General features: G+C 40.7%; 2 protein-coding genes and 1 non-coding gene across 7 annotated transcripts in view; 2 read left to right on the top strand and 1 right to left on the bottom strand.

Annotated features, from left to right (window-relative positions):
- Positions 1-8208, top strand: part of FILIP1 (filamin A interacting protein 1) — a 122897-nt gene extending 114689 nt beyond the window's left edge. For all 5 annotated transcript variants that reach the window (XM_015859040.2, XM_015859039.2, XM_032443720.1 and 2 more), the window contains one exon: positions 5839-8208. Coding sequence is in view for 2 of the 5 variants with exons in the window: in XM_032443719.1 (XP_032299610.1) it covers positions 5839-5879 (41 nt within the window). In the remaining 3 variants the exon portion in view is untranslated. The remainder of the gene's footprint in view (positions 1-5838) is intronic.
- Positions 8209-10415: 2207 nt separating this feature from the next.
- TRNAG-UCC lies at positions 10416-10487 on the bottom strand. The gene has a single exon. It is a non-coding gene; the product is annotated as a tRNA-Gly (tRNA).
- Positions 10488-12091: 1604 nt separating this feature from the next.
- Positions 12092-25687, top strand: TMEM30A (transmembrane protein 30A). Its single transcript, XM_015859047.1, has 7 exons — positions 12092-12568; positions 18027-18143; positions 18791-18898; positions 19403-19490; positions 19894-20037; positions 21113-21319; positions 23408-25687. The coding sequence occupies exons 1-7, from the start codon at positions 12107-12109 to the stop codon at positions 23599-23601; spliced, it is 1320 nt and encodes a 439-aa protein (XP_015714533.1). The 5' UTR covers positions 12092-12106; the 3' UTR covers positions 23602-25687.
- Positions 25688-25704: the final 17 nt, after the last annotated feature.

The raw sequence follows: 25704 nt of genomic DNA on the forward strand, positions 1-25704 counted from the left end.
AAATCTTTAGTTCAAAACAATCATTTAAATAATACTGCAAACATGAGCCCCAAGCTAATGTGGATACAGTGATGAACTACAGCTGCCTTAAGCCTTCCTTTTCATATCCTTTTTTTTTTTTTTTTTTTCCAAAGAAAAGAGCTATTCCTTAGTTAACTGTTGCCTTACACAGGGCAATGTTCTAAGCGTGCCTGTGGTTGAAAAAATGGCTTGTTTTGCCTAAGGTCTGAGAAACTAATTCAGAAATAAGCCAGACTTACAGTACCTGAAATCCAAGACACGCAAATTAGCACAGCTGAACCAGGACTGCAGACACAAGCTAGGAACTGCTCTATAGAGTCAGAAGGATTATATGAGACAGATTTGAGAAATTCCAGACAGGTAAGACCAAGGATGCTGTTATTTTTCCTGGGGACAGCACACACAAAAAAAGAGCTTTTGCTCCATAGTCAACCCTGCAGAATTCCAGAGGGTTGGAATCAGGCAGCTAGTTTGACTGTTAGCTACAGATATGTACTTAGTTGTACTCAGCACTTCTAACATGTTCTGATTGAGCTGAGATTTTTGATTTGTAAAGGCAGAAAGAATGTAAGATAATGATACTTTTAAATATTATTATTGTTATTTTTAAAAAGGAAAGCCTGTAGTGTAGAAGTCTTCAAAGTTGAAGCGTAACTGTCTTTATCTTACTGGAATTTCTTCTGAATCTGAAGACTGTATTTTTAGTGACTGCTGTAGGGTTCTCTGTTCAGTAGGTGAGCCCCAAAGGGTGATTTAGACAACCGAGTATAAATATAGTCCATAATGCTCCAGCTCAGCTCCCAGCTTTCCTGGTATTGTTTGAGCACCAGAGACGCTCAGAAGATCCACCTGAAGTTCTGCCACTGCACTGGCCTACTGGTGTTGTAGCCCAACTAGCAGTGCAAGCTCTGAACCTATCTGAAATCCATACTCTAGGTATTCATATCTCCTCAAGACATCAAATCAACAATAAAGCCACAATTTCACAGTCATTTCAAGTCAGGACAATAACCAGCCAACGAAGTCAGAAGTTGTAGTCTTGTCTTTGGCAATTCCAACCCAAGATAATACTGACTTCCATCTGGTTGGCCCAAGAGTTGGCACAAGTGTTAGAACTTACCTGGACAACTGATCTGAACTGAAAAGAATATGGCAACAGACAAAAAGTCTAATTTTAACCTAGCCAAAGTGCCAGCTTTTGGGCCAGAAAAAGAAAGGGAGAAGGTGTGGGAAACCAGTAGCTGTTTTAAAGTGATTGTACAATCATTAACGTCTCCTAATAGATCACATATCACAGGGATACATAGTAGTGCTACTTATTTTAACAAGCTTTTGATTGAACCTGTTCTTCAAAGACATGACTCAGGACCCTCTTCTCAGCAGTTCTTGAGGTAATTCCAATCAGCTCCACCAAATTCAGCAAGCAATGACAGCTGAGGGACTGACAACGTCTTTCTTGTTCCCTTCTGTAAAGGCTGTGCTGTTCTGCATGGGGGAGTTCAGTATTCATTGAGCAGAAACAGGAGAATGGTTGAGTGATCAGGATATTGAAGTAGGGGGGAAGTCCTCCCAGATTCTGGTCCCTGTTCCAAAGGCTGCCTTTAAGCCTGGTCTTCTGTGAAAAGAAGGCTACTAAGATGAAATGTCTGTGTTCATCCATCTGACCTGTGTTGATGAATAACATTGAACACATCCACCAGTTTCAGCCAAACCTGACAAAACAACAGAGGTCCCCAGAATAAGTTCTTCAAGTTTAATGAAAAGGGTGACTGAGAAGAGGAGCAAGACCTTAGCAGAACCCCACCGTGTGAAAGAATGCAACATGAGTTCACCTTCAAGCAGCATCAAAGAACAAACACAAGAGAGTGATGTCACAAATGCCACAAGGGCAAGACTTGTTCAGACCTCAGATTTTACTAGGCACCAAAGGATCAAACTGTCAGACATAAATGCATAGGAAATTAATCAAGCCTTTACTTACAGGGCTTCTTTATGTGTATTTTACCATGAGTGAGTTAAAGTGCAGAAAACCAGCTTCCTCTGCCCAGGTGATCATCGGGAATTACTCTTGTTCATTCCTTCTCTCCCTTCCCTTCTTCCCTGTCTTGACTTTTTCAATGAAGTGGAACAGATTCAATAGCAAAATGCACTCAACTCAGAATAACAGTGATAAATACAGTGGTCTTTGAAAGCGAGGAGGTACAGATTTGAATCCCATCAGACACAAGCAAAATCTGAACCTATAGTAGTATTATGAAATACTACTCTTAACAAGGACTATCCGTGTAAGAAGTGAAAATTTCCATTTCTCTTAAACACTTCAGTGTCAAATGGAGAATGCCTTGTTGTGGCTGACTGCATAGCCATACAAGCCATAGTGATAATTCCAGCCCATATGGCTCAGGTAGAGCGGCAGGAGAACAGGAAAGGTGTCAACCTACTCATGAGAAGATACAGATCAGCATACAGTGATGTGTGAGATTTTGGTTGTAGACCCGTAACAAAGTTTTCTGCTGCATTCTCGAGATTAGAACCTGTCACCTGAATGCTGTTACATGGATATTGCTAATGTGGTCACTAGCAGAGCAATGTTTGCATAAATATGACTGAAAATGAGGGAGCACAGAACTTCATCTCTAATGTCTATAGGAGCTCTCTCATATTGTTAAACAGACTAAGGAAACAGTAGAAGGAAAGCAGAGATTCTTATTTATTTTGGGCATCTTTTTTTTTTTTTTTTTTTTTTTCCTTTTGTGGCACCCATTAATGTGATTCTTCAAAAAGCACAAAACACTTCGTGACTCTTCTTCATGTGCCCACAGAATATACATCACCATAGCAATTAGTCGCATGTGAGTAATCTCTGAAGTCACGTGAATATGTTGATTCATGCCAATTAGATGCCAAATCACGTTACTGCTTGAAATGTGCTACATGTGTTCTAAAACGTGTTCAATATTTACCCAAACATTTTCTGATTCTGATCAGAAGCTGAAAGTCACATCTTTAAAGAAGCAATCTACCATCCTGAGGTGTTTCAGGTGCTTGGCATAATCTGCAGCAGTTGGGACAATTTTCAGACCAATTATATGTTCCTATCACACATCAGTGGCCAACTTCATTGAATCTGTTTGAAACCTGTAGTTTTCTGGCAGCAGTTTCTGTGAGCTCATCTTTTGAACTTGTTTTCATTTAGGGGGATGTTTTTCTCCCCTGCGTCAGTGTGAGTTACCCTCTTTCCCTTAATTCTGACTGAGTGCACTCTGACATACCTCTATCCAACTTTTCTCACTGAAGATGTTAACTTCACTTTTAATCTCCATTATTACCTACACTGCCCTTGCAAAGCTTTTTTGAGGATGCAACGAGGATTAACTACTCTCAAATTGAGAGCTGTCAGCTCTGATATCAGGTACAAAATCATTCAGGTACAGATCATTCAGGTATGAATGGTTCCTCACTTTAAGAACTCTTTTGCAACAGGCTTATAAAAATAGAGATACCAATAGATGATTCGCTTCTCTTCACTTGGATGTGCAACTCTATGTATCATTTGATGTTATTATTTGTATATATTGTACAAAGAAATTAAACTTTACATACGTACATTAAACATATATTAAAATGTCAGTCAATGTGCTTCATTATGAGAATTGGTATTTTTGATAGGCCAGTCGCTAATGATGTGTTTGCCTGAGATATTCCAGCTTACACTGAGAGACTGAAACCAGAATGATCATTTTCTGTTACCTTTGTTCTCTTTTCCTGCCATTAGAATAAATTCAGTTGCGTTTAAGTGAATTGATAGCTCCTTGAAATGTTCAGACCTAAAAGCCTAGAAAAATGTATATAATGATATCCTATGAATATCATATTCCTACAGAACTGTGACAAAATCTGTCCTACTGTAGTTTCAGTTTAATAACTGTTTGAATACCTCTTCTAGTAACTGCAGTATGTTTGAGCAACCTGGCCTTAAGGGAGGTGTTCCTGCCTATAGCAGGTGATTGGAACTAAATGATCTTAAAGATCCCTTCCAACCCAAACTATTCTGTGATTTTATGTACATAATGCATATATATACATATTATACATAACAATGTAATGCAAACTAAATTGTTAGGGAAACAAAAACAAACAACAACTTAGTCCATGCATAGAAACAAGTGTGAGAAAATAACGAACAAATAAATACAAGAACTGGAAATTATTTAATATTTTTCCAACTTTCTTTACAAATCATTATATTTAGTCTGTAGGAGGACAGCTGATTTGGAAACCCACTGTATTTTTGCTGTTCATTCAGTATCGAGCCTTCACAAGGAAGGTGCTATTTTCTACAGTCCATTCAATTTTTAGAATTTTGTTAATAAAGTATGAATAAATAGATCATGTCCAAATTGATTATTAAGGAAAAGTGTTTCTTATAGAATTCACGTGGCTCCCATTGACATGAATGGGAGATTTCATTCGATTTTATAATCTGATATTAAATGCAGCTTTTTGCGTAGCATTCCTTAAGATCTTGAAGTTAGAGAACAGCTCTGCTTGTAATTCTTCTTGCTGTCATTTGCTGTTCTTCAGTCTTCGTTGCTTGAATTTCTGAGAATAAGTGCACGTATATTCCTGAAAATCATTTGTGAATGTAAATGATATAAAAATGAAACGCTTTAATGCGGGAAAAACTATGACTTCATTTGCCACACCATACTTCCTCGGGTGTTGCCTCAGCCGGGCTTTTCTGGGTCAACACACGTAAGAAAAACCTAACTGGAATCTGCCATCTAGTGGCAACATTCTGGCATAACGAGTACACAAAATGCAGTGATATTCTAATGTAACTTGCTTAAACTCCTTTCAAATATCAAAGCAATCAAAGGCGAAGAGTCAACAGAAATGCCCAAGAAGATAATGGAGCGGTTAGTGCAATTTCTAGTGCTGCAGACTTGTTGAAAAATCTTCAGGCTACTAAGAGAGAAAAGAATCTTTAACAAACCCAACAGCATTTCAACTAAGAAAATGAGCATTTATGAAAGCATATTATTGTACTTCTTGTTAGCATCGGTGCTGTTATATTATTTGAAATGGGTAAAATACCTCTTTTAATAGAGGTATTTAGATAGCTAAATTCTTCTGTTAGAAATTGCCTGTCAGAGCAGTATATTAAATAGAAAAACTGAAGACCAAGCTGTGAGCCAGCCTTTCAAAAGGACCTGGAAATTAATCAGAGAGCTCTCGTGTTACACTCAGAGCAAAACTAAACTGTGCCTTTCAAAGAGAAGGCAAATAATACTTCCTTTTTCATACTGTGGCTGGAATTTATCTTCCAGGCAATAGCAAAATTCAGCAGACTTGCTGAATAAAAGCAGCATCAGTTTCTAAGGAAAATGCAATTAAAAACAAATGACCACATACCTCTTTCTCATCCCTGCTTTAGAATTGCCAGCAGGTTTTCGATGGTTTTGCTCAGATAGATAGGATTCAAGATACCCAACTTCAAATTGTCCTCCGCAGGACTCAGGTGTGGGGCTGAGCCTTAGTGTTCCTGTGGTACAATTTATTCAGCCATGTTATTCTTCCTTTCCAAGGGATGGATTTGACAGTGAAGAGGGAGCCAAGAGCCCTAGCATGGTACTAGTTAGGTTTCCCACTGCAGCATTAAACAGGGCAGTATTTACCAAACAGTGATGTTAGAGATAGTCTGCAAGGTATTTCCAGAAGAAAAATACTTCGCTAATGTCATTGTTCTTCATGATAGTAACTTGTAATTTGTTTCCAGTTTCATAAAACCAAATGTTTTGCTCTCTTTTCTTTTAGAGAGTGTCATCATTCACCAGTTACGCATGAGCTCTAGATGAGTTACCACCCCAATATACTCTCTGTGTGCACTACCCTCCTAACCAGTTGGATGGATCACTGTAGAAGCCCTCTGCCATCAACACCAGGGTCACTTGTGCTACTGATTATTCATGGGAGTCTTTATTGCTTCCATTAGATTTGATGTATTCTGTCTTGATAGAGCTTTAAGAACTAAGAAACTGTTTTGATACAGCCAGAGGGAGAGAAGCAGTCTTTCTGCCAGCTGAATCTCACTTTTATTTGCAAAGCCTAAGGCACGTGCTTGATTTTGTTTGCCATATAATTTATTTTTTTAATATACTTTGTAAAGTACTTGTCCCAAAGTTGCAATTCCTGTTGTCCGTGGTGCGTTTCTTTGTAGAATACACTGTTAAATCTGCCATCTGATATTTTTGTAGTAGAGCGAATGTAAAGAAAGGAAAAAATAAATTCAACGGGATTTTCTGTTTAAAAGGAAAAAATACTCAGTGCAATTTTTTTGCCACCGTATCATTCTGTGAGACTAAATACTCCGATGACTGCTGTATGGAATTCGTACTATTGCATTATATTTCTTGCACTGTGTGATGGTTTGGCATCAAATTAAGTATAAAGGCCAATGCCTTGAAGTACAACTAGATTTACTCATTTTAGACAACGTAAGCCAGTTTTTAAAGCTGTGATGTTTTTCTATATAGTGTATGTTTTTACTTATGCCTGTACCAAAAAAAAAAGTTGATTTTCATTACACTGTAACTAATAAATTTTCACAACTATGCAAATGTAATCAAGTGTTTCCATTTGAAATTGATTTCCTGAAGTTGGAAGTATTTGCTTATGTCTTTGCTTGCAGGGAAGCTTTGGAAGTTAATTTTTCTGACTGCTTTCCACTGTGGCATCACAGTGATGTGCACAGTCAAACTGGTTCTAATATTGTTTGTGATACAAAGAGGGATCTATCGCTGCGTGCTTAATGACATCATTGTTTCTAACCTGGTGCTCTCACTGCTTTGGCAGATACGTTTGCTTGACGTGATCAGACTATTCAGTGTAAGACTAATAGAACTCAATGAATGAGGTGCCATGTGGTGAACTGTGCATTTTACACTGGCAGCTTTTCAAATAGCACCCAGAGAGCTCTGTGGCAGCTATACTTAAAATGATGTTTGAAGGAACGACACATAAAGCTGGATACAACCCCTGCAGGTTGAGGTGTTGTTGTTTTTTTTCTTACGTGGTTCATAATTAATTATTTTTAATCTAAGTCGTTGGCACATATTTAAAACGCTACTGCTATTTAAATTGTAGAAGCTACCGGGATAAACTGGTTTTTAGAAGAGAAAACAATATTGCTTTCAGGAGATGCAAAGTGGGATGCCAGAAAAAGTGCGTTAACTCAGGGTCCCACTGAGAAAGAGTAGGCCGGCTACCTTTGAAGCTGGAATAGCACAGTGGTATGTAGTCAGTTTGATCTTCATGGTTTGGTTTGCTTGGCAATCATGGGAGCTGTTGGCTCTTCTTGATATGAGCTCTGTACCAAGTACTGAAATTCTAGAGAGCCAGGATATCCTGTAACCTGGATGTACTTTTGTGGAGCTGATCTGCACTGTGAGGAGTTAGCTGATATGCCAGGGAGCTACTGGATACTCTAAACAAAACAAATGCTGTTTCTGCTTGCAAAACTTATTTCCTGGTATAGCTTTTGACTACACCAGAGCTTCAGCTGGTACACCGTGTTTGTAAAGGAGGCTTGTGGTGGCTTTTTGTTTGTTTGTTTTGTTTTGTTTTCACAGCTGATAATATGTGCCAATAAACACAGCAGTGTCTGTAAGCAGTATTTTAGAGTGAGTTCAATATTCCAGCTTTCATAGAGTAAAAAATTCAGGTAAAGCACGTTTACTGTGTGCCACATTTCAACTTACTGTGCAGTAGAATGAATGTAGTACTGACCAAAACCTCCTATTTTCCAAGCATTGCTTGTGAATTAAGAACTATCCATGAGTTCACCAGGAATGAAAGTGCCAGCGGTTTGAAAGTGACACTGACAGGCCTGAAGTGAACTTTTACTTATGGGTAAAATTTAAGTACAATCATACTTCAAAGTTGAGTCTGATTGGTTGGATATTAGGTTTGATTAGGTCTGAGTCTGATTTGAGAAGGAATTCCAATCAAGGGATAAACTATTTTTCCTTGTCTAGATTTTCATTTAAAGCTGATTCAGTATGAGTGTATGCATAAGCTGTCCCCTGTTGTTTTATGATTCCTAAACAAATACACAGACATTTACGGCTTCGCAAATGCATTAAGTTTTTAAGGTTTTAAAAAATAAAGATTTGTTTAAAGCATTAATACAGTCTTGTTGTACTTGAAGTCATTTAGATTTTAATGTGTGGTAATGAACTGCAGCGCTCTAAAGGAGAATAGCAACCCTGGTCACAAAAGATCATTGCTGACATACACTATTGCATCAACGATACTGGTTTATGCAGATAGAATAATTTCTCTTCTGACACTTTGTAGGAAGCAAAGTGTTTCATTAAGGCATCCAGTCAGTCAAGTTCACACATGCAAAGGGTGCTCTGACAGGTGTATTTCATCTTATGCAGTTATGTTCCTGCCCATTTTGCACATTACCAAATCTGGATTTGAATCTAAAACAAATTAAGAAAGTGCATTAACCACATAATTGGCCGATACTCAGGGGACACTCAGGAAGAAAGGTAATAATGTAGATTAAAAATGGGATTCATTTCTACAGTTATTGCTGTTACAAAAGAAGTGATCATGAAGTGCTTTCATATTAAGACAAAGCAGAGGCCACTTTGGACTATGGATAGCAGTAACTTTTAAGCAATGGAAAAATCAGTGAATGATCTGCGTTTCCTATAAAATACTATTATTGCCTACAAAGGTTTGAAAGCCCTATTTTAGTATAATTACAGGTGATAAAAAACGACATCTATTAGAAAATCTGGTGTATTTTGGCTTCTATAAAAGACTCTATTACACTGTGCTTTCCGTTTGCCTCATTGTGATAAACAGTTGGACACAAAGAGATAAAACTTGCTGTTTTGTAGAACAATCTGTGATGTAGGAACGATGACAGAAATAGAAAATGGAGGTTACTGCCCTGAATACTCCACTTTCTACTGTGAAATGCTCCATTTTAGCTCTTCCTCTGAACAGTAACATTTAGTTTGATGTTGAAGGCTTTACATTAATGCTTTTTTTTTCCTATGTAGATTTGCTGACTGAATTGATCTGTTTGGCAGTTTTATTAGCCTTAATTGACTATTCTCTGTATTAGAGTTTATAACAGCATGAAGTTTTATTCCATTCAATTTTACTTTAAAGAGCATCAATTATTTTTTTTTTTTTTCTAGAAATAAGAAGATGATGTGATAGAGTAAGTGCCAGAAGATGGTTTAGGGAGACTTAATGAAATATGATTAAAAGTAAAAGCCAATTGATGGTCTTTTAGATTAACTACAGTACAGTCATTTTTGTAATATCTGTGCAGATTTAATAAGACTGGAATCAGCTTATTGTCCATCAGGACCCACAAGTCCTTCTCTGCAGGGCTGCTCTCAATGAGTCTATACTCGTACCTGGTATTGCCTCAACCCGAGTGCAATGCCATGCACTTGGCCTTGCTGAACCTCATTAGGTTCTCATGTACCTGCTTTTAGAGCTTGCCCACGTCCTACCCTTCTATTGCATAAACTGCACCACTCAGCTTGGTGTCATCAGCAAACTTCCCCACCAGGATGAGAGCCTGTGAGCATGATGTCTCTTGCAGCTGAAGCACCTCGATCAGGTGGCCTGTAGTAGATCTTGACCACCAGATACCCAGTCTCTAGTTTTAACCCACAGGCTCTCATCCTGTTTCTGACTGTTTCTCAGAGCCAGCTCCTTGCAGTCTATCCACTTCTTAACACAGAGGGCAACTCCCCCACCCCTCCTACCTTGCCTATCCCTTCTAAAAAGCTTATAGCCCTCAGTCATGGTATTCCAGTTACGTGAGTCATCCCACCGCGTTTCCATGACTGCAATAAGACAGCAGATTTCCAATTGCTCCATCGTGTCTAATTCCTCTTGCTTATTTCCCATGCTGAGCACGTTACTACAGAGGCACTTCAGCTGGGCTTTTGGCCACGTTACCTTCTGGGCAGAGCCCTCTCAAAACCTCCTGGGATAAATCTGTGATTTTCCCCACCATTGCCTCCTGAAGTGACAGCGTTCCCTGAGTTTTCTCTGTTACTCAGCAGTACATTCAAGCCCTTCCCCCTTTAAATCTAGTTTAAAATCCTGGTGATGAGCCATACCAGCTCACTGCCAAGCATATTTCAACCCCTCCTGCTCAGTTGTGTCCTCTCCTACATCAGCTTTCCCAGTTTAAGGTCTGTCTTAGATCACACCACCCAAAGCCCTGGGCACGACATCAATCACGCACCCATTCCATTCATTCAACCAGTCTGTTCTTGTCCTCCTGCCTGGATCCCAGTTCTCCAACAAGAAGGACCGGAGAGAACACTGCCTAAAAAAAAAAACTGGGATGCGTTGGCCGGGAATCGAACCCGGGTCAACTGCTTGGAAGGCAGCTATGCTCACCACTATACCACCAACGCAGCTGCCAGAATGAGGGCCTAATAAATCTGTTCACCTTCCCACACATTAAAAAGGAACATTACAAATGTGTATTTTTATTAGGAGTTTTTGTTCTGTATCTGTTTTTCTTACGACTGCACACAAATCAATCTGAAGTGCACTATACTGCACAGCACCTCAGTGTAAAACTTCATTACTGTGAACTTCGTAGGTAGTAGTTGCTTGGATATAAATGAATTGCCTTAATATAAACCTGTGCAATAACATTCAACCGAGAGCAGGCAATAAGGTAAAACAGAGAGATAACAGAAGCACAGAATTACTGATGTTGGAAAACACCTCTATGATCATCTAGTGCAACCACCCACCTACCACCAATATCACCCACTAAGCTGAGTCCCCTAGTACCACATTTATCCTTTCCTTCAACACCTCCAGGAACAGTGACTCCACCACTTCCCTGGGCAGCCTGTTCCAATGCAGTTCAATCCACTCTTTCTGAACAGAAATTCTTCCTAACAGGCAATGTAAACCTTCCCTGGTGCAACTTGAGGCCATTCCCTCCATCTTATTGCTACTGCCTGGGAGAAGAGGCTGCCAAACACCTTGCCACAACATCCATCCAGGTGACTCTAGAAAGCAATAAGGTCTTCCCCAAGCCTCCTTTTCTTCAGATGGAACAATCTCAGCTCCCTCAGCTGCTCCCTGTGCTCAAGATTCATCTCCAGTTTAGTTGCCCTTAAATAATGAAGTATTAAAGCTAATATTCTTTATTTCTCTAAAGAATGGAAGTAAGTTTCCCCAAGGGCTGGCAGATAAATACACCTGCTGACAGAAGCAGAAGGTGTATTTAGTTCCCACACCACAAGACAGCAGGATCCATCTGATGAACTCTGTGCCAAAGTTCCCAGCACCAGTCCAATGGGGACTGCAAAACGTGGTGCCCTGTGGTGTCTTTGCACAGATGGAGGGATGCCTTTCCATCAGGCTTCTGTGGTGGCTGCACTAAGGTGATCTTTCATTGATGGAGGCTATGAAGATGCTGGCTGTCCAGGAGGTGACAGCGTGGCATAGAGGGCATGTGATTCCCTCTAGGTACTGGAGCAGGTCCAGAGAAGGGCAATGAGGCTTGTGAAGGGTTTGGAGAATCAGCCCTACAAGGAGAGGCTGAGGGAGCTGGGGCTGTTTAGTCTGGGGAAAAGGAGTCTGAGGGGAGACTTTATTGCTCTGAAGATATTATAGTATCTGAAAGGTGCCTACAGTGAGAGTGGGGCAGGTCTCTTCTCACTGGTGACAGGAGACAGGACGAGGGGAAATGGCCTCAAGTTGTGCCAGGGCAAGTTTAGGTTGGATATTAGGAAACACTTCTTTACAGAAAGGGTAGTTAGGTACTGGAATAGGCTCCCCAGGGAGGTGGTTGAATCGCCATCCCTGGATGTGTGTAAGAGCCGTTTGGATGTGGTGCTCAGGGATATGATTTAGTGTAGGGTTGTTAGAGTTAGGGTACTGGTTAGGCTGCAGTTGGACTCGATGATCTTCAAGGTCCTTTCCAACCTGGGTAATTCTATGATTCTATGACGCTTTCCCCTGAGTAGACAATGCGCATGCGCTGTGCGCTCCGGCCAGGCGGAAGGATACAATGAGGCCCAGCCGCCGCTCTTCCCCTGAGCATGCGCAGCTCCGTCACAGCCGTTTCCTGTCCACCGGACGCCACTGTTACGTCATCAACAGCGCGCCTTTCAACAGCGCGCCCTCCCCCGAGAGCGCAGGCGCGGCGTCCGTGGGTCACGTGTTGTGTGGGCGGGCGGGGCTGCCGGCGGTGTGGGCGGGCGGCGCCATGGCGGTCAACTACAGCGCCAAGGAGGAAGCGGACGGGCACCCCGCGGGCGGAGGGACGGGCGGCGTGGCCGCGGCGGGCGGCGGCGGAGCGGTGAAGACCCGCAAGCCGGATAACACGGCGTTCAAACAGCAGCGCCTGCCCGCCTGGCAGCCCATCCTGACGGCGGGCACGGTGCTGCCGGCCTTCTTCATCATCGGCCTCATCTTCATCCCCATCGGTATCGGTATCTTCGTCACCTCCAACAACATCCGCGAGTTCGAGGTGAGCGGGGAACGGGTCTGCCCTCAGTGTGGGGCATTGGGGAGGAAGGGAGGAAGCGGGAGGGGACAGCTGTGTAGGGAGGAGGTTGGGAAACAGAGTCACAGAATCACAGAATGACCCGGGTTGGAAGGGACCTCAAGGATCATGTAGCTCCAACCCCCCTGCCTGGCAGGGCCACCAAACATACACCTTTACTAGATCAGGTTGCCCAGGGCCCCGTCCAACCTGGTCTTGAACACCTCCAAGGACGGGGCATCCACAACCTCCCTGGGCAGCCTGTTCCAGGGCCTCACCACTCTCCTAGTGAAGAACTTACCCCTAACATCCAACCTAAATCTTCCCTCTTTTAACTTAAAACCATTTCCCCGTGTCCTGCTATTGTCAGCAGAAGAGTCCCAGTAACTAAAATTCCTGTCAAGGAAATGCCGAAGTGGAGGGGGAAATAGAAGATTGAAGCATGTTGTGCTGTGTCTGGATGCTGCGTTTAAGCTTCTCACCTGGAAGCTGCAGGGATATGCACGTCTGGACATTGGCACTGGTGCTTCAGAGCACACTGCTCTGTTTGCAATATGCCGGTTGTTAAAGTAACATGCGGTCTTATGCTGATATTACGAGAGATGTGTATTTATCCAAATATATTTACCACATCTTTTCATTCTGATTGGATCGGGGTTGATCCTTAAGGATGACAACTTCATAGAATCATAGTATTACTCAGGTTGGAAAAGACCTTGAAGATCATCAAGTCCAACCGCAGCCTAACCAGTACCCTAACTCTAACAACCCTACACTAAATCATATCCCTGAGCACCACATCCAAATGGCTCCTAAACACATCTAGGGATGGCGATTCAACTACCTCCCTGGGGAAGCCTATTCCAGTGCTTAACTATTCTTTCCATAAAGAAGTTCTTCCTAATATCCAACATAAACTTGCCCTGGCGCAACTTCATCAGAGTTTCCTCTGAGTCCAGAGCTGTAAATGAAGTTCAGGTTGGATGTTAGGAAGAACTTCTCTGGGCGGATGGTCAGGGGCTGGAATGGGCTGCACAAGGAGCTGGCAGTTACTGTCCTTGGAGGAGTTCAAGAAATGTTTAGATGCAGTACTAAGGGATGTAGTTTAGTGGGGAAATGGTGGTGGTTAGGTGCATGATTGGACTACATGATCTTAGGGATCTTTTCTAACCTTAATGGTTCCATGACTCCTTGTGGCCCTGTCATTGCTGTATGTATATTCACTGGAACAGGTTGCCCAAGGAGGCTGTGGATGCCCCATCCCTGGAGTTATTCAAGGCCAGGCTGGATGTGGCTGTGGGCAGCCTGGTCTGGTGGTTGGTGACCCTGCACATAGCAATGGGGTTGAAACCAGATGGTCATTGTGGTACTTCTCAACCCAGGCTGTTCTGTGATTCTGTGAAGCGTTACACACTGTGTCTGCTTAGCAGCTCACTTACATACTGCTGTAAAGCTCAAGCAGGAGCCACAAGGCATCTGCTCCATCCTAAGCTGTACAGTTAGTGCGACTAACGCTGCCCTACACAGATAAACTGCATCCGTGAAGCAGTGTTGGCCGCTTACATTTGGAAATGTAATAGCAGGTTTCAAGGTATAGGAAAAAATGTACTTTGTTTTTTGTCAAGTGTGTTTGTCGCTTGTGTTATCCATCTCCCCTTGGTTGGATTTTATTGTTCTGGGAATAGGGTTTGTGAGTTCTGTGAGTCTGATGCTGTGATCAAACAGTTCAGGTATACAAGTAAAAGGAGGAAGCTTGTGTTCTGTTCTTTGATCCTAATGCTTTTCTGTGAAGTGTTTTAATACAGAAATAGTGGAGGGGGGGATAGTGTGTGTGTGTGTGCATGTGGTAGATGTGCACACACACATCTACCTCAGATCCTGACCTGGTGCTCTGGCTTTTCTTAGTAACCTCCAGATGTTATTCCCAGAGAGCCATTGATGTAACTGGGAGACGAGGCATCTAAAAGCGAGGTGCGGTGACTAAGCTCATTTAAAATTGTAGCTGGGGGAGGAAGCAGAGCTACTTATTTACACCCACCTCAGACAATAGCCTGCTCGTGAGCTGCCTCTGTGTATAGCAGCCTGAAAGCCTGGTGTATTGTAACTGAATCGGGTGTATAATTGATGTCCCCAAATACATATTTGTGTACGGTTCATATTATCCCTAGGCCTGTCCCGGAACTTGATGCTGCAGCCTCCGAGAACTGCACTGTTATTATGTGAGCGCAAGCAGTGAGATGTGGCCTTTCCATTGATTTCCTTTAGAAGCTCTCTTGAATTTAAATGTGGAAGATGTCCAAAATCTGAAGTGTCTGAGGATTATGGGTTGGTTTTTGTGTGTGCACTGGTTGTTCTCTATCCTTTTCTCACTGTTTCAAAGCAGGAAATGGTTCATTTGAGTGAAATATGAGGAAAAAGCTTCAGAAGTGTCTATTTTCTGCTTTATACTGTTGAAGAAGGCCAATGTGGGCCTATTTTTTCTGGTTTGTTTTTAGAATTCATAAGAACTGTTGACAGCACGTTAAGATGTGATATACATTGAGCAATGTCTGGGATACTGAGTGAACAGGAAGCACATCCCAGTGCTGTGATTGCTGCTGTGAATTGTTTAACAGTAATTAAGACCAGACCCAAAGGCACTGCTAGGAATGAGGAACTGAGATGAGGTGTGTGACTGTCGTGTGCGTCTTCAGTGCCGTGTGTGGTTCTAGTTGCCCAATCATCAAAATGATGGGAAACATAATGAAATCTGCAGAGATGGATATAGAGGGATTAAAAAAAAAAAAGAAAAGAAAAGAAAAACAGACTGATTGGATGCCTTTTATTACAGGAAGTGACCAAGGATAGTAATTGCAGGTCCAGAGCAGAGGAGCTGAGGGGAGGCCTGATGGCGGCTGCAGCTCCTCACAGGGAGCAGAGGGGCAGCACTGAGCTCTGCTCTGTGTGACAGCGACAGGGCCCGAAGGAACGGCATGGAGCTGTGAGGGGAGGGGCAGCTGGGGGTGAGGGACAGGGGCTGCACCACAGGGCGGCGGGCATGGAACAGGTTGCCCAAGGCAGTGGGCACAGCCCTGAGCTGTCACAGTTCGTGGGTGCTGTGTGGAGCTAGGAGTTGGACTTGGTGATTCTTATGGGTCTCTCCAGCTCAGGATAGTCTGATTCGTTAGTAGCATCCAGTTGTAACAGCTGTGAAGCCTACAAAGACCACAGGTGGTTTGGAGAATGTGTATGCACAATAGCTGTGTTATTTCTGCACAACAGAAACAAGTGAGCTGAGAAGGACATCAACAAACTGAACGGCCATTGGGCCAGGAGTTACCAGCTCCCTTTGAGTCTGTAGCCTCTTGTTGCTGTTGCTTTCTGAAGCCCTGGTGCTGGATTTCTGCCTTGGCTCCATGCATCAGTTCTTGTGTTCTTGAAGCAGTGGTTTCATTATTTGTCAAGTGATGAAGACATACCTGTATCACTTTCACTCAGTTGTCAATGGAACATAACAAGTAATGTGTTCTTCATGTAAGTGAAATTTTTATATCTTGCTGGTCCCTGTGCTGCAGCTGGACCAAGCCCTGAAGGAGTGCTGAGGCAGAGCTACTTAATAAAGAATCGTAGAATGGCCTGGGTTGAAAAAGACCACAATGACCATCTAGTTTCAACCCCCTGCTATGTGCAGGGTTGCCAACCATCAGACCAGGCTGCCCAGAGCCACATCCAGCCTGGCCTTGAATGCCTCCAGGAATGGGGCATCCACAGCCTCCTTGGGCAACCTGTTCCAGTGTGTCACCACCCTCTGTAAAACCTCCTCCTGATATCCAACCTAAACCTCCTCTGTCTTACTTTAAACTAATTCTCCCTTGTCCTATCACTGTCCACCCTCATAAACAGCCATTTGCCGTCCTGCTTATAAGCTTCTTTCAAATACTGAAAGTCAAATATTTACTTCAGCATAAATGCAGTATCTCATTTAGTGAGAGGCAAAGCTTTCCCTCACCTAACAGCTCTTGAATCCAACTTATTTCAGCTGGGCTTGTCAGAGGAAGGTTTCATCTGTCAGCAGTCTGGCAGCAGATCACAGATCTCTGAAATGCCTTTGCTGAAGAAAGAGCTGCAGCTCTTAACAGATATCAAAGAATCTATGGGAGGGAGACCTTGAAGAAGATCCAGAAGGAAATAGGCTTCAATTGTTCCTTGAACCTTGAAACCGCTTGTTTAATTTACCCTTAATGTGGATTTTTGGGCAGATTACTGAGAATCAGAATGATTTATAGTGTTTGACCACAGCTGTAAATCAGAAGATACCATTGCAGCAGTCTTTCATAAAGCTGAGCAGGATTTGTAGCTCAGAGCACTTTGTTTTGGTAACTTGTCGCGTGTTGCCCTGATCTGAGTTCTGTTACTAAGTAGGAAGCTCCTTTTAAGTGCAGAAATAATAGTTCATAAACAGATGGAATCTTTCTCCTACACACGGAGCTAACCTGCCGAACCCAAAGCAGTTATTTCCTTCCGCTTGTATCCTGCAGCTACGCAGGAGAGAGTCAATCAAGTGACTTCTGTTGGCAAGGGCTATAGGATGAGAGCCCCAGGTGCTCAGGATACATTGTGTAACATAAAGGTGGCCCAAATGTGCAGATTTCAGGTAAATTTTTTTGTTCTTGTTGCTGAACTATTAAAGACAGATCCTTGATAAGCTACGTTAATAGTGATCGTATTTTCTTTTTCATCTGGTATTTTACTGTTTTTGGCATTTGTGTCTTCACCTTCCCTGTTTTAGGAGAGCTCTTGAGTGCCCAGGGAGGCTGTGGATGCCCCGTCCTTGGAGGTGTTCAAGGCCAGGTTGGACGGGGCCCTGGGCAACCTGATCTAGTAAATGTGTATGTTTGGTGGCCCTGCCAGGCAGGGGGGTTGGAACTACATGATCCTTGAGGTCCCTTCCAACCCGGCTCATTCTGTGATTCTGTGATTCATTAAGCGGTCTTTGAAAAATCTGATGGAGTGCCTAAATATAGGCAGTAAATAAAAGTTTTCTTAAGCAAAACTTTTTTCTTATTTAATATCTTTGTAGGCTTTTAAAAATGAGACTTCTCTGGAAAGCATGTAGCAGGTTAGATCTGCTTGTTATATACTGAGCGTGTTTGGTGGTGCCATGAGTATCTGCTCAGTGTGTTTTGGTGGGTTGTTTTGTTTGTTTCTTTCTCTTCTTTCCCAGCATTAATGGCCCACACTGGTGCCAGATTTGTCTGAGGCTGGAACAGAATATGCAGTCAGAATCACAAAATAGTTTGGGTTAGAAGGGATCATGAGATCATCAAACAGAGCTTTTGGAACTGAGATGTAGTAATACTGCAAAATAAATGCCACACCGATTTCTCTTGCTTATTAATCAATTTTATTTGCTTTCTCACTCTAAACTAATGTGGATTTTTTTTTTTTTTTTTTTCTGTTATAGATTGATTATACAGGAATAGAGCCTTCCAGTCCTTGCAACAAGTGTTTAAATGTGTCCTGGGATAGCACACCGCCTTGTACCTGCACAATCAATTTCACACTGGAACATTCATTTGAGGTACATAACCTTGCATGCAAAGTGAAATGAGATCTGCTGATGTGGTTTATTTTGTAAGTGATAGGAAAATTGCATTCTCACAGCCTTACTTTGTGTCTGCCTTGAAGGATTATTTCTAGTATTCCTATGAACTTGGATTTGATGGCTGTGTGTCTTTTCATTAGCAGAGATGAGATGGTTTTTAGTGCCTCTCTATCTGGAATTGCAGTGTTAAGTGGGACACGTGTCTTTTACACATCTGGATTTACTGTCTGTGTCCTAGGTGGGCGTCATATACTTGACATGTAGATAAGCTATTCCTGCACAACTTAAACTGAGTTCAGCAGGAAGCAGCAGCACTAGATGCATTCTTTGAGGCAAATAATGAGGCTTATGTGCTTGGTGTTGGACAAGGTAAGTATTGGGATAGTACTGATGAATATCCTGCTGCTGGTTTATGGCATGTTGATATTGTTTGACTTCAGGATGCCAGCTTTTGTTGGGATAGTATTGTGTGTATTCAGTACAAAGAGAGTCTTTGAGCATCACTACTGTGAGTGTTACTATAAAGTAAATACAATTTAAGAGGTTGGATTTCCAGGTTTCAGTTAACCAGCATGTTTGTGTGTTTTATTGACCTGTTGTGTAAATCAAAACCCTTCTTGTAGAGTAACGTCTTCATGTATTACGGACTTTCTAACTTCTATCAAAACCACCGTCGCTATGTGAAATCTCGAGATGACAGCCAACTCAACGGAGACAACAGCTCATTACTTGTAGGTATTCGAGCTTTGATATTTACAGATACTAGTAGGCAATGAACAGCTGACTTGCATAAGTTATCACAGGGCAGAATAACTAGTTTAATAATAACGTAGCTGTAGAATTTTTGTATTCAACAAACAATAAGGTATTCATATTTTTTATTAAAAATAATAAACGTTCTTTTATTTATTAAATTCTTAATTCTTTTATTTATTAAAAATAAATAACATTCCAGTTAGAACATTTTTTCCCCTCTTTTAACAGTTTCTAAGCACAGTCTTAATTTTACAATGACCATCATGGGATTTTTGACTTTATTCATATTTTATCTAGAATATTTTCCTGCTTGTAAAGAAAAAAATCAATCATATCGATTAGCAATGAATGCTGAAGTATATGTAAATAAACTCACTCCTGAGAATATTTTGTAGTAAGTGTGAGCTGTGTACGTGTGTGAAGTACTGAAGTATAAACTAGCACAGACTGATCTGCCTTTTTTTCTTTCTAACTGTCAGAATCCAAGTAAGGAATGTGAGCCTTACCGCACCAATGAGGATAAACCCATTGCTCCCTGTGGGGCTATTGCCAACAGTATGTTTAATGGTACGGTAACACTTCTGAGTTTAGCACTGAGGTGTTTTTGTGTTGTGTATGCTTTGTACTGATGCTTTATTCTGGGTATTATTGTGGATTGTTTTGTTTTGAATTAACACACCTTAATTGTTTGGAATGTTGAGATTAAAATACCATTAATAACCACCACAGTGAATTTAACCTGATAGCACACAAGGGATTGAAACATCTGTTGTGAGTGGCTGTTATGGCTGTGGAATAAAGATGCTATACATGTATAACGCACTGCTCTGTATGTGTGTGGATTATTACAGAACAGTTCTTGATTGTGGCAATTTGTTTTTCCTGTAGATAATTATTTTACTGCCTATCAGGATCATTCATCTAATAAAAGCCACTCTTATCTGGTCTTCCAATTTGATTTTCCCCATAGATACATTGGAATTGTACCACATCGAAAACGACACAAGGACCGCTATTACTTTGATTAAAAAAGGCATTGCGTGGTGGACAGATAAAAATGTGAAGTTCAGGAATCCTACAGGAGATGGAAAGAATTTAACTGCGCTCTTCCAAGGTAAGAAATGTGTGAAATTTTAAGAACAAAAGATTTCAAACACATTGATTGCCATGGACTTCACCTCAATGGTGACATTGTAGTGAACATGTTAAATATATTGTTCTATGAAGAAGTCCAAGCTAAGGACTTCTCTGCTTTCTGGAAGAGTTGTCTGTTAACAGTGGATGCTGCAAATTTAATGCAGAACTAATATAATTTTTTCTAAATTCACTGTAGTCATTTAACATGTAAAAATAGAACCTGGGCTTATTTCCTGTTTAATCTTTCTGAACTTTCATGAAAGCTCTTTCTGTCAGTTGCTTGGCATCAGATTAGTTTTGCCTTAGCAACTAATCCAATTTGTTAAGATGGTGAAAAGATTCTTGGCTTAAGTGATATTTCAATTACTTGTTGCCGTTTGGGATCTTGAAATATCAAATCAAATTCTGATATATATATATGTGTGTGTGTGTGTGTATATATATATATGTATATATATAATAGCTCTTGATAACTTTTTATGCCTTGAATACTGAGAAAATCCTCGTTAAGTGCAGTGCTATAATACGTGGTTTTAACTTCAGAAGAAATCCTGTGATTATTTAACCAAACTGTGTGAAATTTTCTTTTTTAATGTTTCTACTGGTAGATCTTACAGTGCTTTTTAAAATCTGATTATTTGTGATCAGATTAACTGATTTTTCTCAGTTATAAGGTTAAATGTAGTTAAGTACAGCCTGGTAAGTCGGAGTTTCTTTGACAAAGTCTAAAAGCAGTTTTCCTTCTGGGCTTTTGGGTCTGTGTGTATATGTAAGATAGAAAATAGCTCTAGGTTTAGCCTGATATGTCTTGCTTGCTTAGTCACAGCCAAGTGACCTTACCAAAGTGATGTTACCCTTGCAAAGGCAGATGCCATACTCTAATGTTCCTGAGCAGTTCAGTAATCTTGCAGTAGCAATGAGCCAGTCTGGCTCTTCGTACTGCTTAGGATTCACTGCATGTTTTTTATGATACTAGAATGAATTTTGGTGATCCAGTGCTTCATTTAGTCCTGTGTTTGAAATGCTTTATTGTTGTTTTTGTTTAATCTTAGGTACAACAAAACCAGTCAACTGGCCCAAACCAGTGTATATGCTGGACTCTGAGCCTGACAACAATGGCTTTATCAATGAAGACTTTATCGTGTGGATGCGTACTGCTGCTCTGCCAACATTTCGTAAGCTGTATCGTCTCATTGAGAGGAAGAGTAACTTACAGCCTACCTTACAGGCTGGAAAATATTCTTTGGATATCACGTACAGTATCCTTTGAAAATGCCCTTAAAAACTCCTTAGAACACTGTCTGGGTTACATGGGTGGACTTTTAAGGAAGGTTAAATCAAATGAGACTTTATAATTGCTGTCTTCTGCATATAGTTTATAGAACTAACTTATGTTTGTTCTGTTAAGATCATGAAATTCAGTTCCGTAGCTTCATAAAGGGAAATGACTGGGTCATCTTGACTTCAGAATGGCCACCTGAAGCATGGAGTTGTCTGAGCTAGTTATGCTAAAGTAAGAAGTAGCTCTAATTAAAAACCAAAATCCATTGTTCTAGGAAAGAGAGAAAGCTTTCTTTGATGCATAGGAGGGATGTGACAGTCTGCAAAAACCATGTTCCTGTCTCATGCAATCACTCAGACTTGTGGTATGTCTGTGGCTATACCATATAGAAAGTCACAAAGAATTTACTATATTATAGAAGTTGACTTTATGGTGAAGGTTTTGCCAAGGTGACTTTCGTAGAATCATAGAGTCACTCAGGTTGGGAAGGACCTTAAAGATCATCAAGTCCAACCGCAGCCTAACCATGCTACCCTAACTAACAGCCCTCTGCTAAGTCATGACTCTGAGCACCACATCCAAATGGTTCTGAAACACATCCAGGGATGGTGACTCAACCCACCTCCCTGGGGAGCCTATTTCAGCGCTTAACAGCCCTTTCATTAAAGAAGTTTTCCCTGATATCCAGCCTAAACTTATCTGGTGCAACTTGAGGCCATTTCCCCTCATCCTGTCACCAGGGAGATCAAGTATCTTTTTGAGAATATTATTCTTTAGAAATGTAGGATTTTACCTCTTGTGTTTCATTTTTAACTTAAAGCACATCACACTTGCCTGATGACGAGGGTGGAGGGAGAAAAACACAATGCTGCGGAGTCAGCTGGATCTTCAGATACAATCTAATACAGGAATGACTTGTAAATTTGTAGCCTTATTGCAAGTTTTTTCACTTAGGCTCATATTCTTCAATGTAAATACAGTTTTAATCATAATTTTCTTAAACTATTGTGTAGCTCTCATAGAACTGCATTATGTATTTAATGAGGATGAAAATATTATTTGGATTTTTTTTTTTGTTTCTGTTTTCAGAGATCACAAAATGGGGGGACAAAAAAAAAAACAACAGCACCCCAGTCTTCTAAAGAGGCCTTTGTGAGATTATAAATTAATATCAGGGAAGATTTCAGTGCAAAATTTGCCAGTAAGCAAATGAAGGACACTAGTCTAGACACTAGTGTCTTCTCAGTATGCTTGAGTGCTTAGAGGGGTATGGTCAGCCTCATTCACCCTTAGTCTCACACAGCTTGTTCACATATGTGGCTCCTTGCAGTCCCTGCTGCCTGCTTCAAGGGATTGAGGCTGCAGTCTTTGCATGGGAGCATTTTCATGTGATAATTTTTTGGGTAGATACAGAAGCAGACAGACTGCAGTCTAACAGGAAGATGTGTAGGCATAGTTCAGGTGATGCTTTGCTTGAGCTGTTAATTTAGAGGTGAAGAGCTCAGAATTTAGAGGCCAGAGCTGTGGATCAGGTGCACATCTGTCATTCCTTTTTGGGCACACAAAAGATGAGGTAGTTATGTAGGAGACTAGAGGAGGCAGGTTGTCATAGTTACTGAATTCTTAAAACTCGAAAGCTCCTGAAGATCATTAAAGTACTCACTGCAGTATTTTTCTTCCCTGCAAAACAGCAGAGAGTGCGTGTAAAAAAGAGTCTATTTATTATTTATCTATTTATTCACTAGGAAAAACTAAAATACAGATTTCAATTCCTCAGTGTATTTTCTTCATTTTATTGAAGTTCCTTTCAAAGGCCCATGAAACTGCATTTACTTTCCACTTACAAAGTGAATAACCCCTGTGGCATTTTTCTTGGAGTAGTTGACTGTGCCCAAGTTAATCTTTTTTTAAAAGAACAGCTACTTTGAAGCTACTTTGAATATTCAAAGATGTTTGTGTCGGGAGCCTGAGTCAGATAATCCAACATGTTAGTGTGCCTGATTAAGTTAGGTTTGGAAATGCACTTCATGTTTCTTGTTTTCCTATATTCCTTGTTTTCTCTCAGATTATCCCGTGCACAGTTTTGATGGACGAAAAAGAATGATCCTAAGCACAATCTCATGGATGGGAGGCAAAAACCCCTTCCTGGGCATTGCGTACATCACTGTTGGGTCCATATGCTTCTTCTTAGGAGTTGTATTGCTGATCATCCATCACAAATATGGAAATAGAAACACCAGTGCAGACATTCCCAATTAAAGTCGCGTTTTGAAAGCAACTATGCTGCATGTGCATCAAGGCCAGTCCAGAACGGACCCAGCTGTTGGAAGATAAATCTCTGCTAATGTCACTTCTGGGGCTGGGTATATAATTTTATCTAAAGATCTCCTTTCCCCCTTGCTGTGGATTAACTCTCAGAATGACGGGTATACAATTAGCTGTATTGATTGTATCTCTGCATTTGTCAGAAACAGTTTTCTGATCTTTGCCTCTGGCTGGGCAGGCCATTTGATGCATGTAGCTCCGGTTCCCTTGATGCATCTGCTGCTTGTCATGTGCTGTGTAACGTCAGTATGATTCAGTACATACAGATTGTGGAGAAGACTGTTGTAAGATACCATGTAAATTGTTCATTTAGCAGAATTTGAGTGTCATTGCTTTTGAAAGGAAAAGGCAAGTCTTAAGTGTTTTTTTCAATTTATTGTCTTGTGTGCATGGACTCTTACATTTCCGGATGAGATTTTAATATATTTATATTAGCAGTTAAATGTTCTTTCCTGTGTCCTACCCACCTTTGTTACGTTAGATTCTTTAAGTGCAGTGCGAATTGCAACACATGGAATTCCTGTTAATAGTTGCAACAGATGTGCCTGGCCAGTAAAATGGCATTCTATAAAGGCATCGGGAAACCTATTTGTTCATTATCTCTATGAGTTCCTCTTAAATTTTGTTCTAAACTGGGAGATGTTTGTTGCAGGTAGAACCTGCTGTTTTGTTGTTCTCTTTGCTTTAAGTTATATCCAGTTTTCCTGATGTGCTTTGCTGGTTTTGCTTTTTAAAGAGTACCTCCATGCAGTAAGCAAGATGAATCTAAAATGTCTGTTCAAGTCACAGACTTGAGTGAATTCCTTTCACTAAGAGTTTCTTGAAACATGTATTCTGCTGAGCAGGCTTTGTTGTAAAGGAAATCTCACGTTCTGTTTCCTTATATGGAGTAGATGCCACAATAAATTCTTGCAGTGTTGAGATACTGAACTGTAGAAATTGAGAAGCTGAGATGACAGTGATCTTTGTTATTCCAGTGCAGCTTATGTTTGCAGTGAAACCTAATTGAAATATTGCAGTTAGAAGCAGTGAGGTTTAGTGTCATAAACAGCAGAAGGGTTCACTTCTAGGTTAATTTGAAGCTAGTTAATCTATAAAATACTATCTGATTTCTTTTTAGATGATGCACAGAAATTGTAATGTATATGGTGGAGATCACTTTATATGCAACTAGCTTCGTAAGTACTGAGTGTATTAAAAATACCTAATAAATTCTGCAAACCATTTATTAAGAGATTTTACTTTCTTCTTGAACGTGCATTTATTTTCATCTGGGTGAAAAGCCATTCTCATGAAGAATGAATGCGTTTTAAGCAAGTTGTATTTCTCAGTTACAAAAAATCAATGTAACATCTACAGCCATCTTTATACAACACTGTATTAATCTAGCACATAAATGCAAAACTATATTTAGTCAATTACTTGTGTAATGTTTTTCAGCTTGCGGTTTACGTGTTTAGGTCTGCATACACTGCAGGATGAAGCAGTGTTTCCATGGTGCTGGCTTTCTGTATAAGCATATAATTTGCTTACACAGTACATTGTGGTAGCGCAGGGCTTTTAAACATTCAGGTCTTCTAGATTTTTTTGCAGTGCTGTATCTGTTGCTGGAAATATAGGATAAAGATATAGAACTGTATATTGCAAGGTTGGAAGGTTGCACAAGATGTTAAGCTGGCATTCCTCTGGAGAACAGTTTAGTCCAAAACAAAGTAGACAAGTAAGATGTTTCCCATTTACTGCTTACTAAAATATTTTGATTTTTAAACCATTTGTCACTTGAAAGGTAAATGTTTTGCTTTATTCATGACCCCTTTTCTGAGCAGGGAATGCTGGTTTTTGGGCTGCGTTCAAAATGGAAAAGAATATTTCTCTATCTCTACCTAGAAATGTTTTTCATTGCTTTTTTCTTTTCCTGTTGAGCACAGCTGTCACTGCTGTTTGGATCTTCTTAATGAAGTGCACCAAGAAGAATTGCTGAATGTTTGTTCTTGCTACAAATAAAGCCTTTTTTCTGAAAGCCTGTAGCACAAAATA

Source organism: Coturnix japonica, chromosome 3 (genome assembly GCF_001577835.2).
Source record: "Coturnix japonica isolate 7356 chromosome 3, Coturnix japonica 2.1, whole genome shotgun sequence".
Lineage (NCBI taxonomy): Eukaryota > Metazoa > Chordata > Aves > Galliformes > Phasianidae > Coturnix > Coturnix japonica.